The sequence below is a fragment of the Phymastichus coffea genome, unplaced genomic scaffold (assembly GCF_024137745.1).
Source record: "Phymastichus coffea isolate CEN01 unplaced genomic scaffold, Cenicafe_Pcof_1.1 PCOF00155, whole genome shotgun sequence".
Classification (NCBI taxonomy): Eukaryota; Metazoa; Arthropoda; class Insecta; order Hymenoptera; family Eulophidae; genus Phymastichus; species Phymastichus coffea.
The window spans coordinates 351028-367955 of NW_026706966.1; the positions used below are offsets into that span (position 1 = coordinate 351028).

Here is a 16928-nt window from a genome sequence, read left to right on the forward strand (position 1 = left end):
GGATTTTCCCATAGAAGGGATTGGGATCTCTCTTTTATTTACACAATAGATTGTTAGGAAAATTCACTCTTCTATATATTACGCTCCATTTTACAAGCAACGCAACGTGCATAGAGCGCTTACGTAAGATTGAAAAATCATTGTCCTTTATTGACTGCATTTTGATTTAAAAGCTATAATGTTGTTGGAGATTTTGTTTTGTTGTAAATTAAACGATATTGCATTAATTGTTTTTTTATTTCCTTTATTAAATTTTTTATATAAAAGTTATGCAAGCTTTTGAGTGACATTACCAAAACACACGGTCTACATTTGTGAGCAACTTATATAGTTTCACACGCGAGCAAAATGCTAAAACTCTCGTAATAGTATCAACAACCGGAAGAGTAGATTAGATATTTATCAGTTAGCGAATCTTTTTCTAAATTTTAATACCATAAAGAAATAGAGTAATAATATTTTGCACATATTCGTCACAGTACAATTAATGGTTGAAATTTAGAGTAAAGTAACGAGTAACATGGAAAATGTGCGTTGTATATATTTGAAGTATTATTTTGAGTTGACAAAATTAATTAAAAAACTAAGTATCAGTTGTCAGAATAGGCTTATCGGGCGCATGTAATGGTGAGACTATCTTTAATTATAGCGATGCGCAACATTTATTTGATGTCGGCACTCAAGAGCTTTCATAAAAGCTGTCAAAAATAAACGTGTCTCATTTGTATTTATGTACAATTACAGTGTTAAAATGCACGTACTCGATACACGGTACTGTGCAATTATTTTCTGCTTACTTCCATTCAACAATTTGTATATGAACTGAAAGTATAAATGCCTATTTTGTAAGCCTCTATAAAAATTATAGATAAAATAAGAAACAAACATTAATTGTACTTCTGGAAAATGAATTACTTTCAAGCTAAATTGTTATATCACAAAGAAAAAAATTATTCAAATTAGCATTGTGCTAATCCAAACTGACAATTTTCTTTTCAAGAACTCTTAACTTTCATGATCTTCCATGATCCAAGTTTGTACCTTAGCGAGATGAGTATCAAATCCCGTCCCATTTGTAGCCAACTCCAAACTGGCACAATTTTTGAGCCATCAATTTCTTGCCATTCAACAGCTATCTCTGTCAAAGGTAGATTCAATACTTCAGCAATGTACAGCATCTCAACATCAAATGCCCAGCGTTCCACGTGTAATGCCGTAAAAATGATACGGGCAGATTCACGAGTTAGCAACTTGAAACCGCATTGCGTGTCATGCACGTGTTTCACGCAGAAAAACCATACGAGAAAATGGAAGCCATACATAAGTAGCAGACGGAATAAGGAACGTTTTGCCTTTTCTTCTTCTTCTAAGTGTGCGCGAGAACCGCAGATAATACCGTGAGATTTGGACGTTTTCTCCGGCGATGAAATGTAGTCGCCTAAAATAAATTACTCTAGTGAATTCCTAAATATAATTACATGATAATGAGAGTTAAATAAATTGATAATAAGCTTACAGCTCAAGACACTTTTAAGGCTTTCTTCGAGCTTTTCCAAGTCACTGAAAGTTGTAGCACCATCTGCATCAGCAAAAAGCAAAGCACTTCCTCTGGCACTCTGCATACCCTGTAATATTGAAAAAATACAAATAAAAAAGAATGTGCTTAAAGCATACAAATGTTGCTAAATATGACATGAAAGAAACTAACCAGTCTCACAGCACCTCCTTTGCCTCTATTTTTTACAAGTGCCAATACTCTCACTGTATTGTATTTCTTAGCATAAGAATGTGCAACCTCAACAGTCTTATCAGTACTTCCATCACTAACAACTATAATTTCATATGTGAATCCTGACTTTTTTCGTTGCTCCAAATACTTCAGGCATTCCTCCAACATGGGTGGCACTGCGTAATAACATCAAACCATGAAAAAGTTGATGTGACTTATGATTATTGATTTTTCAAATGTATCTAGTTAATCAAGTAGATATAAGAGTAATTAATTACGTCTTGTTTCTTCATTGTACGCAGGAACAATAACACTGAGGTTTATGCTCCAATCATCTTCTAAAGATGGAAATTTTGTTTTTTCCTTAGTATTTGGATCAAGGAAATATTTTTCTTCTTCATACCTATGCACTTTGGGGTACGGCTCTGTATATTTACATATTATGTACACTGTTATTAAGATCTGAAAATAAACAAATCATTCAACAACACCAACTTGTATGGGTAATTTTTACCTTAAATAAAAGTATAGTTAATCGTTCGAGTGTATAGATTTTGTTCATCCAAATAGAAACAAAATCAATTAACATTCTACAAAATTAACATAAAGATATTTTGTTTGAAAACTACACGAATACACTTGTAAGCGCACATATTTTTTAAATGACCGCAGTGATTGATAGAACAGTTGAAAATATAACCTCAATTACTGCTGATAAAACTCACCAAAAATACAATAGTCAAAATGAATACAGCCAAATAGAGCCATAATGCGCTTAAAGACATTGTAACCAAAGTAAGAAGTGCAGTATCCGCTATGTCAAACGAATTGTTAATAACATTTCTTCACATTACCGCTTGACGTGGCACCCAAGCTGCTACGACGACGAGTATCCCACGAAAGCTTCATTCGGAACTCGGCTCAACGGCTCAAGCCGAACTCAATACAATACTTATATACAGTGAAAAGCGTCATCGGGCGAGACTGGCAAAAACATCTGGAGTGTAGGGATTTGGCGCCAGGTCTCCATGACGGAAGATTTAAGATTGTGAGAGGATGTCAGTAATTATATCTTCTTGAATTTCGTTATATATTACTGAACAAAAATAACCTTGAAAAAATTAATCGTACCCTTAGTTTATAATTTAAAAACACTTGTATTTTACAACGTTAGAATAGAATATTTATAAAATCAGCTGAGCGTCAAAAATATACTCGTAAGATAAAAGAAAATCAATGATCTGAAAGTATCAGGTATGAGTTCAAAATTAAAATAAACCTCCAACAGATTATACAAGAAAATGTTTGTCAAAACAAGAAGTAATAACAACGAACCGAGTAAAAAAAATTTCAAAGTCAAAAAAGTATCAAATGAATCTGATGACTCCGAAGGATCGTCAATAGAGTTAGACGATCCTTGTGCTTCTAAAGAAGAAAAAGAACCAGTCGTTTTACGTTCACCAGGTCTCGATCCAAGGTACAAACCGAACAAAATTCTTGATAGAAAGGGTTTATGGACAAAATAATGATTTTATTACAGATTCCAGCAACAAAACCAAACGCTAAGGTGCTACGTCATGTACGCGGACTTTTTTCAGTGCGAGCACCTGCTCGGCGAAGGTCACGAGGCTTGTAAATGGTTTAAAGATGTGTACATGTCAATTTGTCCGACCGCCTGGGTAGAACAATGGGATGAATACAGGACTGAAGGTCGAATGCCTTGGTTCAAGAAATCTGAATTTCCAAAAGCTCCTTATGGCAAATAAATCCTCATTTTGTCGTATTTTTTTCAAATAGAACAAAAATTGAAGTAAAATTTTTGTTTTAAAAGGAATAAGTGAAAGTTAGTAATTACGTGGAATGTGGATTTCGTGAGGTTGGTGAGAAATAAAAAGGCAGGATTTTAAAAAAATTAACCAGTTTTTTTTTTATTTTCTTACATACATAATTTTTTTTATTTTTTTTTATTCGTTTTATTAAATTTCCTTAAGACACTTATGCATTTTTCAATTGCATAAATGGTCACCATCTGTGCACTTGTTCACTCATTCGCTGTATCCACCAAAGAAGCTTAAACAATCTTTTGTATTGTTTAATTATTCATGATAAATTATTATATTATTTACACATGAAACGAATGATCTATTAATAATAGTATGTCAATATATTCCTACTTATTATATACATTTATTTCAATTTCACATAAAATTAAAAAATATTTAGAGATAATAATGATTAACGCGCGATAATAATAATTGGTTCAGTAATATGAAAAATATGGCAACAAACGCGTGATAAAGGTATAAAAAATTTTTGCCTTGAACGATATAAAAATACCGGGAGCAAGCTATGGGAAACTGTAAGTAATAAATCACCATAAAAAACATCTTGAGAGTTTACAAGTTGGCGACTTACCAATCTTCTGAGTTGCCGTCTGCTCGTATATTTCGATGAAAACAACATGCCTTTTTTAAAATACCTGAAATCAAACATATTTTACACATACTGCTATCTAAAATCTTAAAAGCGTCGTCCATCACAAAAAAACATCTTCATTAATCCATAATTAAAAACAAAATATTTTAAAAATTTATAATTTGTTTATCGAAATAAAAATAGTAATTTGCAACTAGAAAATATTTAAAAAAAACTTAAATATCTTAAAATCGGAATGTTTTTGAAAGCATTTTAGAACCTTTTAAATTATATAATACCTATCTACAAATTAGAACCACCTTACGTATAAAAAATATTCCACGAGCCTCTTAGCCACTAAAACTTTATCGACAATGACTAGTCGGCTGATGTATGTATCGACATTCGTCGTCGATACAGGTACCCATCAGTGCAAAGGGACACAGGATTCCATCGGTCTTGACGTTCCTAAATGTTACAAGAAAAAGTAATAAAACAATTCATTTATAGTTATTTTACACAATTGGACTTCTCGTTCATTATGCATAGGGTTTGATATTATTTTCATGTTAAAATATTAATATTTTATGAAAAATAAAATCAATTTTTAAAATAAAAAAATAAATATTTATAAGTAAAAATTAAAATTATTAACTATTGGTCTCTAATGTTGATATAACTAAATTTTGAAAAAATAAGACGGATAAATAAACAAAACATTAATATTTTGACTTTTACTGACCTTGGTGCACGCACAAGTTTAAGAATGGATTCATAAGGTCGAAAAGTCTTCTTAGAGATGTTTTTCGATAAACTCTGGATTGCAGTATTGTCGGTTACGTGTCGTTCTGTCTTCATGCTCGAGGAAGATCGATAGTTGTTCATGAAGTCGCGTTCTAATCTCGTGATGGTCAGACAGTTATCAATGGTTTCCTGCTGAGCTTCTACTTCAGATTTACAATCGTCATGTTCTGCCTTTGCAGTGGATTGATAATTGTTATTGGTTCCATGATCAGCTATCGCAATGGACTGACAATCGTTGGTGAGCTCATGCAATGCATCACTTTCGCTTGCCAACTCCAGCAGTCTAATTTCCTCGTCAAACGTTGTGGAATGTTCATTGGACGTTGCGGAAGTGCTACTCTTACAGTTTTTAGAACACATGTTATAATCAACACTAACAGTCATTTCTTTCATATAATCGTCTAACGAAGTATTTACAACACTATTAGTATTATTATTTACACTAACACTTTCAATATTATTTGTAATCGCACTCGTTGGTCCTGGATTCGTAGAATGTTTAATCATCCTGATTTCATTAATCATATTTACGTTGGTAATTTCAATTTTTATGTTACCTCGTCCATCCTCGGCTGCGTTTGAAATTGGATTGGAAGTTTGAACTTCATTCGTAATATTTTCGGATTTGGTTGGAACATTACTTTGAACAGTAGTTTCAGTTATATTTGTAGTAGCTTTTTCCAATTGTTTTTGATAATTAGTTTCAATAGAATTTTCTGTAGCATCAGTTGATTGTGCAATTTGAACTGCAGGTAATTGTTCACTATTGTAAGATGCTGGTTCATTTCCAGTTATGATAATTAATTTTGATGATTCAATTTCCATATTTAATGCTTTAGAATTATTCTGAACTGTCTGCTTTATAATATTTGATTCTCCATCTATTACTGATTTTATTGACTGATCCACATTTGATGTGACAGTACCATTATCATTATTTACAACTTTAAATATAGATTCTCTATTTGTTCCCACATTCTTATCAGAAGTTTCATTTGCAGTGTTAGAATAACTTTGAATATCCATTTCCATACTTGAGATAACATTATTATTAACTGTAACAGAACTTGCTACTGTAGATTGAAGTTCTTGTACTTTTTCAAAAACTTTTTCACTGTTTGCCGATTGCTTACTGTTAACATTTTGATCCCGATCATTATTTGCATTTGTACTTTGCAACTTTTTCATTGATTTTACTTTTATACTTGAAGTTTCCTTGTCAATGTCCATAGATTGATTATAATTTTGCTTTTTAAAATTATTTTTAGAGTTTTCTGTTTGAGCCTTATTAAAAACTACTGAACTAGCACTATTATTAATAATTTTCTTTCTTTCAATACTCAACCGTTTACTAAATGAATCTGATTTATTAACTTTGGTATCAACTGTATTATTTTGTTTTTTGTGCAACTTTTCTACGTTCGAATTTGGATTAGTATTAGCTTTGGGATTACTTTTGAGTGATCTACCAGTCTTTATTGCATTATTTTGCACAGTTTTACCACGTAACTTCTGGGTATGAGTAGCGACTTCCTTAATCCTATTATTTAACAATTCTGCACCTACAGTAGGAACTCTGAAAATCCAATAATTATTATAAATTTAAAGCATTAAATTTTACCACAAAGAAAAATATCTAAATTAAAAATACGCACTTATAACTAGATCCTATTATTTGTTGTCCAAGCCCATTGCATATCTTGGACAGTCTAAAACACTCCTTCCTACCAGTATTAATTTTCTCATGATAGAACGTTACTCTAGGTTGGATCTTTCGTAGTTTATTCTTCTGATCTTGTAATTTAAATTCTGCTATACGAAGCTTTTCTCGTAAATCTATAATCTCGGCTGATATGATGCTCGTTAGATCCCTCTCAATTTCCCACTGTCGGAGACTGCCTGACATTACCGTGATGTCATCCAATACAGTATGTCTTGAAAATTAAAGATTAATGAAATGTTATAAACGAGTGAAACATTTTTTTTATAATGGTACGATTTATGAATTTACCTTCTTAAAATCAATTTCGCTTCCGTGTACGTTAAGAGTTCTTTTTGCTGCTCAGTGGAAAGATTCGAAAGGGTTTGCACTTCATTATTAACCACCTTCTTAAAGTCGTCCCAATTCTCTTTTAATTTATCTTCATTCTTTGATTTTGTAACACTTAAAGATTCTTCCTTAATAATCTCTTTCGTATCATCAACTTCCTTTATCTTATTGTCTGACTCGTTTTCTTTCTTCAATTTTACTTCTTTAATATTTTCTTTTTTTTCTGTCATATTATTCTGGCCAGTCTTGTTCAAATCGTCCATTACAACGCAATTATTCTTTTGCTGAATTTTTGAAGTTTTCTGATTTATCTGCTCCTTGGTAAGTACTTTTAATGATTTTGACGATATTGATGAAATTTTATTAGCGGCAGTGTTCAACAAAGTCTTCTGACTATTCAACGACTCAGTGATTTTACTGAGCAACTTCAATTGGCTTGGATCTGGCTGAGTAACCTTTGCAATAACAGATTTCGAACTCGGTGTTTCCACAGTACTAATACTAGCAACCTTACTAGCTGAGTTGATTGTGGGTGCAACAGTTTTGGTAATCACGTTGGTTGTGGCGTGAACAATTTTTGTCGGGGTAACTACGACGGGGGTAACGTTGTTTAACTTTGATATAGGACTTATCGCAGCGATCAGTTGCTTCTTTGGCATGAGTTTAGCTAGCGGCGCTTTTGGAGTTGAAGTGGCTTGCACCGATGGCGAAATAGACGGTGTAGTTAGACTAGATAAAGTATTTACAGGTTTAGCCGTCGCTGATTGTGCTTGAGAAGTCGTTGTAATAGTGATGGTGGATCCGTTAACTTTCTGCAAACGCAGTTGTTCATATTCGTAAAGCTGTTGCTTCAAGCGACGATATTCTTCTTGCTGCGGAACTGGTAAATGCTTTACCGCCTGAGAAATAAGAAATTTATGAAATATAATATTGACTTGATTTTTTCAAATAATAACAGAAATTGAAACGAACCTGAGGCGTAGCCGGAATGGACAGGACGTTAGTAGGTGTTTTCGGCTTAGGCATTTTGAGTACGATTCTCTCTTTCGACAAGCTAGTTGTAGCAGCCGTTGTTACTACTTTAGGCACAACAGTCTTTGCAGAAGGGGTGATAGCGACCATAGTAATAGCTGCAGAGGTAGTAACAGATGGAGCGACCTTAGTTGTAACTGCAGAAGTAGTAACAGATGCAGCGACCTTAGTAATAGCTGCGGAGGGAGTAACGTTAGCAACCGCAGAAATAACGTCGGTAGCAGTTGTAATATTTTTAATTATCATATTACTGGGTGCTTTTGATACTATCGGTGGAGTGGCAGGTTTACTGATCGTCACTGACGTAGTCGTTGCTGAAAGTTCTTGCTGCAACCGTACAACCTTCAAAAACTGATCAACGCTTTTCTCGAAATCAACTTTGGGAATTACAGATGCAGGTTTGGTCTTTGTGAAATTCTCTTTTTTGTCGTTGGCTTCAGACTCGCTCTCGGTATCCTCATTGAGACTGATTACAAATCGTGAAGTCGCACTTGGTGACTGGACTATCTCGGGACTTTCTGAGAGTTGACTGTTGTTTACAGCGAAGCGCGTATTGTAGAGTGCTCGTTTTTGTCGAGTAACCAGTTTACGTTGAATAAGCAAATTTTGATACCGTATGGCGTTGTTCACAGCACGAGTCGATGCAGGAATGACGTTTAGTTTCCTCACGACTTTTCGAGCAGGTTGCTCAAACGGCAAAAGTGCTGATGCTAGTCTCTTCAGTGTAGGTCGTTGTTGTTCTTGTAACACAGTTGGCATTGATACTACTGACAGGTCTGCCGATGGTAAAGGAATTACATTTGCGCTATTGCTAGGCGAAATATTTCGAGGAGTATTGACAATTTTGGTCTTGTCAATCGTAGCAGTCTCTTTAATTTTATCAACTTCGGAAACAGCAGAACATATTTCCGCAGATTTATTCGCGATGTTCTCTTTGTCGCTCGTGGCTTTAGCAGTTTCGAGAGCTGTTTTTTTCTTAGCAGCTTCAAGAGCAGCTTTTCTTTTGGCATTAGGTTTCCTCTTAGCTAGGGACGCGAGAAGTATTTCCCGAAGCGCTTGCTCGTCGTCGTCGATGCTAAGTTTGCGCGTTTTCTCATCGAGATTTTCTTTACTGTCTTCTGTTTTCTTTGACTTACTTCTGCCCTCAGAGTCTCTCGATGACCTCGATGACTTATACCTGTAAATCTCTCTACCTCTACTTGGCGTTCGAGAGCTTCTTCTTCGAGCTCTTGGTGCTGGTGTGACAGACTTTTTTCTTAATCTTCTGATAGGCGTTTCTCTTATTCTACGTCTTCTCTCTGCCTCATCCCTTTCACGCTTCCTTCTTCGTTCTACCTCTTCTTTCTCATGCCTTCTCTTTTCTTCTAACTCTCGTTGTTCTTGTTTTTTTCTCTTTTCCAATTCTTCTGTTTCGCGCTGCTCTTGTCTTTTCCTCTCTTCTGCTTCACGTTGTTCCTGCTTCTTCTTCTCCTCCATCTCCTGTCTTCTCTTGTTTTCTTGTTCTTCTAATTCTTCCAACTCTCTCAAATCTTGTTCTAACTCCGAACAAATCTGTTTCTGACTTTCAGTAGGCCCTTCTACCGTGGTATTAAATGCGGCAGCAGGTTGTGTAGTAACGGCTTTCTTCAGCAGCGCTGATAGTTTGATAGGCTTAAACATCGCCCCACTTATTTTATTTTCATCTTCGACTGTTACAGGCTTCATATCCGCATTTCTAAACAAATTCTCGCTGGATTTCCTCGCTGAAGGAATCCTTTGTAGCTGCTTGTTACACTTGAGAATAGGTGCTGGCACCAAACCAGGTAATGGTGGTGTGTTAATTTCGGGCAGGTACAACGGCTCGCCGATGAATTTCCAATTTGGAGTATCCTTTGGTTCGATCGGCACTAGGGGACTTCCATCCAGATCAGTCTCGAATTCTTCGATCAATTGTGTCGCAGTACTCGTTGGCGCCACTGTCGTCGTCATTGTCGTCGGCGTGAATGGAATAAAAGGCGCAGTAAGCATAGGATTAACTGGCGCAAAGCTACTTATCGGCACAATCGGATAAGTACTGAGAAGATTCATAGGATTTAATGGCATCATTGATATCATCCCCAATGGTGGTAATGGTGGTGGTTGCAATGGCGTTGGCACTATATTCGCATTCGCACCTAAAACTCCCGGCAGTTCTGGATCGTAAACAGTAGCGTCTGATGGTGAATATGGCCTCAACTCCAAAGTAGTTCCGTCAAGAGCGTCATTTTTGTTATTATTGTGGGATATGTGCATTGAAGTTTCTATGGGCTTTGAAGCCGTGTACATACTAAGATCCATCGGTTGATCTATCATCCCTTGTGGACTACCCAAGTCGTCGGTAGGTGAATAGGGTGAGTCACCGTCGAGAATGTTGTTTTCCTTTTCTGTTGCGTTTACCACCATCGAGACCTCTTTGTCGAGCTCCATGTCCGAGTCTAACTCCATGTCTTCCGGGCAGTAGATGTCATCTTTGTTAGGGTCAAGAGGTGAGCCTGGACTGCACATTTCTGCCAGTAGAGGAAAGTCTTTGTTGAAACTTGACGTGAAAGGGCTTTCAATTCGCGGTATTGGCTCATTGCTTAACGTGTCTTCCTTTTGCTGTAATAACTGTTGTTGTTTCTTCATGCGCGCGATACGTGTACGATGCTTTTTCATCACTGCTGAACGTAAAGCTATTACTCGAAGCTGTAAGTCTTCGTCTGGTTCTTGAGGTCGTTTCTCTTCTATGGTTCGTGCCGGTTGAGTTGGTTGTGATACTTCAGATGATTCTTTTATAGTGAATTCTGGTTTTAAAGTCAGGGTTACTTTTGCTAAATCCTCCCCATTTTCTTTTGTTTTTCCTTTATCTGTAACTTCTTTCTTTTCCTCTTCAATAAAGATATCCTGTTTCTTCTTTTCCTCAACTACCAAAGACTGGTTTTTTGTAACTTTTCTCTTTTCAACTTCTGATGATTTATCTTTTGGCTTTAACAAAACAGTTTGTGTTTCTTCTTCATCACTTTTCTTGCCACCAATGATATTGCTTAGTTTGTCCTTCAGTGAAGATCTGGCCTCTTTGCCTCTCACCGAATATGGCTCAAGCTTTTTCACTTTCTTGAGTAATTTGGAGACTGTAACTCTTGACTGCAGAGGCAAAGGTCCACTAATAGGTTTCTTCAGTTTTTTTATCCTCTGAGGCGATAACTTTCTTGGTGGTGGTGATTTGTACGACTGCTGTTGTAGCTGTGCTTTCCATTTGACTGGGGACTGATGTCGGCGTGTGGATCCTCGATGAATAGACTCTTTGATAGCCATATTCACAGGAGATGGCGAAAGTGAAAAAGATGGTGACTTTTTGCGCCGTTTCTTTTTCCTTGCTTTCTTTTTTTTTGCCAGATCCAATAACTCTAAGTCCTCATCGCTTGAGATTGGTTGAAGATCTCCACTAAGCAATGAAGCTGGTGGTTGTGCTCTCTGTTGATGACTATGTCGGTGATGATGATGATGACGTCGATTCTCCTTGCCTGCATCTTTAGTAATAAGGTAGGCCACTTCAGCTCATATGTAGGATGTACTTTGTGAGGTTGTTTGATTATTTGTATATACAGCATACTGTTATGTAAAGTTTAGAACTTTGTACTTTGAAACAATTGTCAAATCATCAAAGATAAATATTAGATATTGACAGAATTGAATATGTACTGGATAGTTAAAGTTGAACTATTGCAAAATTAGCAGTTGAAATTAGCAGTTTGAAAAATTACTTTTATTATGAAATACTTAGCACGGCTCAAATTATTTTACCAGCCTAAATATAAGAAGTAACATAATTCTTGAGTTCTCGATAATACCTACTTATCTAAAGCAAAAGTAGTATGTCTTTGTTTACAAATAATCAAACAAACAGCATAGAACATCACTGAACATTGTTGATCAATTAATCAAGGGTTTATAAATAATTGTAGTTATTCTCACCTTGTACGAAAATCTTTTTATTAAGTATCAAAGTTCTGCACCAAGTAGCACAGTGCCCTGTAGAGAAGCAGTGCAGACACTGTCCAAAAGTCCTGGGAGGTTGATATTTGTAAGGTGGTCCATCTTCTGATGAGCTGACATCTTCAAGCGATATCTCACCCTCCTCTTTCTCATCGTCAAGAATCTCATTGGTTTCTGTGCAAACGCTGGATAAGTCGCTGGCCATTCCTCGTCCTCATCACCATAGGTACAATATTTTACTGAATATACTTTAGTGGAGAAATAATTACTAACAGAATTTTAGAAATAAAATAAGTAACACTTGAAGAATGTCGTGAGAGTAGATTTGTGTATTCTATATCGTTGCATAATTAACAGATATAGTTGATACTAGGTTAGATGTCACAATGAAAAAGCGAAATATGCTCCATGGAGATTGTAAACATTTTACAGGAGTTGAAACACAATGTACAAGTCGTTGAGACCGAAAGTCGACTGTCGCTCCACGCTTCTTCTTTACTACTAGGGCAGTGTAGAATCTCCGGTAGTGATACTAAGGGTCTCTTCACAATGAGAGAATATTCTTGTGATGTCTTTGTTCTGTCTGTCCACATACTTTGTGGTTTATTAATTATATTACATATAAGAATTATAAGAAGTTAAAAGAATGGACGTATTCTGCGCCTTCTGCACTTCTTAAACCATTGATTACGAATAGGAAGGTAGATGGTGAACTATACTAATGTTCTGGAAAGTGCGAAATTACACGGAACAAGATCACATGAATATTTCCTTAGTGTGGAAAGGCTCTAATAAAAATCGGATCATTCGTTAAGGCCCTCGCCACATATGCGCATACGCGCGCGTACGAGGGTGTACAAACGCATACAAATCGCTAAAAATTTTGATAGTGCCAACAACAGAAAGTTACTACTATTCCTCGCATAACCTTCAATAATATAGCGTTATGATACGTTTGTTCCGGGAGTAAGTGTGTTCGTTTGGGGCATGCGAGGAATAGTAGTAACTTTCTATTGTTGGCACTATCAACATTTTTAGCGATTTGTACGCGTTTGTACGCCCTCGTACGCGCGCATATGCGCATATGGCCCCGGTCCCATAGGTACGTATGGATACGGACGGATATGGACGCGAATCGCAACTGTAGTAACATCACTAAAAATATCTAGTTCGATTATTTAGTACCAACACTACCGGTAGTGAGTAAAAGTGACTGTTGTTTAAAACTGTAGCGCCGAACGTACCACATTTAATGTTCAAATGTCAGGTCTACAATTTACTTTTCAAATTTTCATGAATATTGCTTATTGATGAGTATGCTAATGTAAAAAAAGTTTTTGGGATGATTAATACATATCATTTATATATATTTTCTTCTTCTCATATATTCAAGTACTTCCATAAAATTAAGGCCTAATTCCACTAATTGTAGTTGAAAGTCTATCAATTCTCTATCATTTGCCATGTTATAGACTGCAATAATGTAAAGGTTAGATAGGCGTTCATTAAATGTAGCATGTTCGGCGCTACAGTTTTAAACAACAGTCACTTTTGCTCACTACCGATAGTGTTGGTACTAAATAATCGAACTAGATATTTTTAGTGATGTTACTACAGTTACGATTCGCGTCCGTATCCGTCCGCATCCCTACGTACCTATGGGACCGGGGCCTATGTGGCGAAGGCCTAAGAAAATTTTTTTCTACTGTTAGTGACGCATCTAACTATGGTAGATGATTATGACCGTCGTTGCACACATCTAATTTCTAATTACACGTTTCGTGTTCCTCAATGTTTACACTTCTAAAAATAAAGTAGTAAAAAGTAGTAATTATTAGCATTACATAAAATATTTAGTATAGGCTACAAATAAATTAAGTCTTCAAAAAATAACTGTTACATAATAAAATGTTTGTGTATTGTAACGTCGCTGAACATTGATTCAATTTCACCATGTCAAATTGAAAATTTCAGCTTGTAGATGTGGCAATATGGCATGAATATGATTTACCTTCTTATTCTGATGTATATGAAAATGAATGTAATTATATATCATACATGTTGTGATTATGATAATATGTGTTCAATAGAATCAATGTTCGGTGATGTTACAATACACAAACATTTTATTGTGTATCAATTATTTTTAAGAAATAGCTGAAAAAAACATTTTATTGTCTAACTGTTGGTTTTCAAAGAAAATTGCTTTGTGGTCTACGTTAAAATTTTATGTAATGCTAACAATTATTATTTTATATTACTTTATTTGTTCAAAATTTACATCACAAATTTTATTTTATGCAAATAATTATTACTTTATTTTTGGAAATGTAGACATTGAGGAAGATGAAACTTGGAGTTAGATGTATGCAACATTGGTTATAATAATATACTATACCTGGAGCACCATTGACAGTAGAAAAAAAAAAATGTTTGAAGGAGTGATTCTATTGAATTGAATTTTTATTGGTTTATAAAAATTTATATATTGCCATGTTAGAGTGATCCTATTTTGATCATTAAAATATCAGTGACACCATACCAATAAGCCATAAATTCAGTGATATACAGTATGCGTAGTTAGTACATAAATGGATTGTCACTTTATTGTTATATTTCAAATTATAAACTTAAAAAACATTATATAAATTTGTTCTGCTTTCATATTAATCTCAAGTATTTAACAAATAAATTCAAATACTCTCTCAAACCTAAACTCTGATACTTCTCCATGAACATATGCGATTTTCAAAAGTATTTTCTTGAAAGTCTAAATATTTGTGTGAGCTAATCATTTGGATCATGGTGTTACTGTCGTGAATCCTGTTCAGCTCATTATTAGTTTGTTTGTATTAATAATCATTGATTTGATGAAATTTTACTGTATGGATGAGGCATTTTATAATATTTAAACAAATATTTAATGTTAAGTAATACTTCAAATTGAATTTTTTATTAAAATTTTCATGCACGAGCTGTTAACTTATTTATATGTTAAATTGAATATAACTGTTTATTATTTCTTGGAACACTATCTATTATAAATGATTTAACTTTAAATATTCACTACTTTTATGTACGTGCATAATTTTTTATAATTATATTGCAAGTTATACTTTTTGGAGAAAGAATTGGAGGAATTTTGTATTTTCATGTTTATAACTATCCCAATTTTAGAAAAGGAACTGACACCATACTTTTGTAATATTTTTTGAAGTGTACATATTGTTATTTTGTACTTTTTTTTATAACAGCTTATTTTTATTTTAATTATGACAGTCTGTATAGCCGAGGGTTTGGGTTTGATTATTTAGTTTTATTTATTAAGTATACTTATGATTATTGTAAAAGCAGATCAACTTAATGTATAGTATTTTTTAAGTTTACTATGCAGTGATGATAAATAATGACATTCTATTTACATATCACTACACATATCATTGGGTAATTGGATTTATAACTTACTTGTAAGTGTCACTGAGATCCTAGTAAAGTGATGTGTAGATGAACGTCAAGAAAGTTTTATACGGAGAGGATAAGGCTGCTTAATCACCTATATGTATAATCTATTCTATTAGGAAATAAAAAAACGAGACTAGATATATATTATTTCGCTATAACTATATATATATATGTATATATATACATATATATAACTATATATGTATATATATAGTTATAGTAATTATCGAAGTGGTTTCATTTTACATTTTCTGATTAGATGTACTTGACAGATCCTCAAAAATCATAAAAACCTACAATTGATGACGTCCTGACACTAAATAATAGATTACTGTAATACTTAATTTTGTTCATTTACAATGTTTAGTGAGTGCCGTTAAAAGTTTCATTGCTAAAATGCAGAAAAAATAAACTGACGAGTTGGCGGTATGAAATTGGAATGTAAACTAAACAGAAATTTATCTTATTGTATCATAGCTAAATAAGAGCACAAAGAAACTCAACGGAAGAATGCCACGTTCCATTAACAAAACGGCAGATTTTTTATAGAAAGCACTATTAAGATAGATCTAGATAGCACTATAACCAAGATCGCATACTAAATGGAAATGAGAGAATTGCGATACGAAAAGCAAAAGAAAAATGGTTTTTACACATGCCATGATTTAGATTACATTACGTATTACCTGTACTGCTACCCAGCAAAACTGTTTAATTCGACATTTCAACACCTTACGACACATGGGCTGGACAATTTGCATAACACGCTATGTTACTCGGTTATAACTAAATTTGTAAAATTATTGTTATTCTGCGAGCACGATTTCTTCCTTCTCGAGACGATCTGCGTCGCAGCCATGTTTCTTTTTTTTTCTACGCACGTACTCTTGTATATGTGTACAATTATATGCGTGTTGGTAGGAATAAACGACGACAAAACTATACACGCCCGATTCTCGAATTATGTGGCGTCATCGCGCCGTTCGTTCGATCATTGACAGGTGGCGGGAGATTTGATTTTGGAATTGCCATTTATTACAAAGAAGCGATAGAAAATGGTTATATTGAAGGACTTTTTTCATCAAAAACTATTGATAATGCAAAATTTTATTCAAAATATCAGAAAATTTTATTTGTATATCTTTATAACTTTCTGTTTAATTTTAGATAAGTAATAAACAAGTTATAAGTATTTAATAAAAACAAGTCTCACCATTAGAAAAAATACCCTGAATTATTGGATGAGAGGGAAGCTGAGTACTGCATGGTTTTCCGGAAGAAACTGGTCGACTGTGTCGATTTTCGAGCAAGACGATCGTGAAAACTTTCCCTACTCTCCGTAAGGGTCCAATCAGAAAGATCCAAGAGCATCTACCTTCCTCTCTGCCCGTCAGTACAGGGGTCCTAGCGGACGGTCTTTATCTACGGTTTGACGGCCTGACG

At 34.6% G+C, this 16928-nt stretch overlaps 3 protein-coding genes across 11 annotated transcripts; 1 reads left to right on the forward strand and 2 right to left on the reverse strand.

Moving 5' to 3' along the window:
• On the reverse strand, nucleotides 1-2668 carry LOC131672617 (dolichyl-phosphate beta-glucosyltransferase). The gene is made up of 5 exons (XM_058949965.1): nucleotides 2455-2668; nucleotides 2008-2191; nucleotides 1709-1905; nucleotides 1517-1625; nucleotides 1-1438 (listed from the first exon to the last, which is right to left on the reverse strand). The coding sequence occupies exons 1-5, from the start codon at nucleotides 2512-2514 to the stop codon at nucleotides 996-998; spliced, it is 993 nt and encodes a 330-aa protein (XP_058805948.1). The 5' UTR covers nucleotides 2515-2668; the 3' UTR covers nucleotides 1-995.
• A 175-nt stretch (nucleotides 2669-2843) lies between these two features.
• On the forward strand, nucleotides 2844-3619 carry LOC131672619 (uncharacterized). Its single transcript, XM_058949968.1, has 3 exons — nucleotides 2844-2946; nucleotides 3018-3206; nucleotides 3270-3619. Exons 2-3 carry the CDS (start codon nucleotides 3031-3033, stop codon nucleotides 3493-3495), a joined length of 402 nt encoding a protein of 133 aa, XP_058805951.1. The 5' UTR covers nucleotides 2844-2946; nucleotides 3018-3030; the 3' UTR covers nucleotides 3496-3619.
• Nucleotides 3620-3651: 32 nt separating this feature from the next.
• Nucleotides 3652-16502, reverse strand: LOC131672621 (uncharacterized). 9 transcript variants are annotated; one of them, XR_009302634.1, is made up of 8 exons: nucleotides 16172-16502; nucleotides 12003-12236; nucleotides 7971-11578; nucleotides 6960-7897; nucleotides 6604-6882; nucleotides 4887-6524; nucleotides 4444-4612; nucleotides 3652-4208 (listed from the first exon to the last, which is right to left on the reverse strand). XR_009302634.1 is itself a non-coding variant. In XM_058949977.1 (8 exons), exons 2-8 carry the CDS (start codon nucleotides 12226-12228, stop codon nucleotides 4510-4512), a joined length of 6717 nt encoding a protein of 2238 aa, XP_058805960.1. In that variant the 5' UTR covers nucleotides 12229-12236; nucleotides 16172-16502; the 3' UTR covers nucleotides 3652-4509. The 9 variants fall into 9 exon arrangements, 8 of the variants coding, with proteins under 8 accessions (XP_058805960.1, XP_058805958.1, XP_058805953.1 ...); XM_058949977.1 differs by having other exon boundaries at nucleotides 3652-4612; nucleotides 7971-8206; nucleotides 8282-11578; XM_058949975.1 differs by having other exon boundaries at nucleotides 4470-4612.
• Nucleotides 16503-16928: the final 426 nt, after the last annotated feature.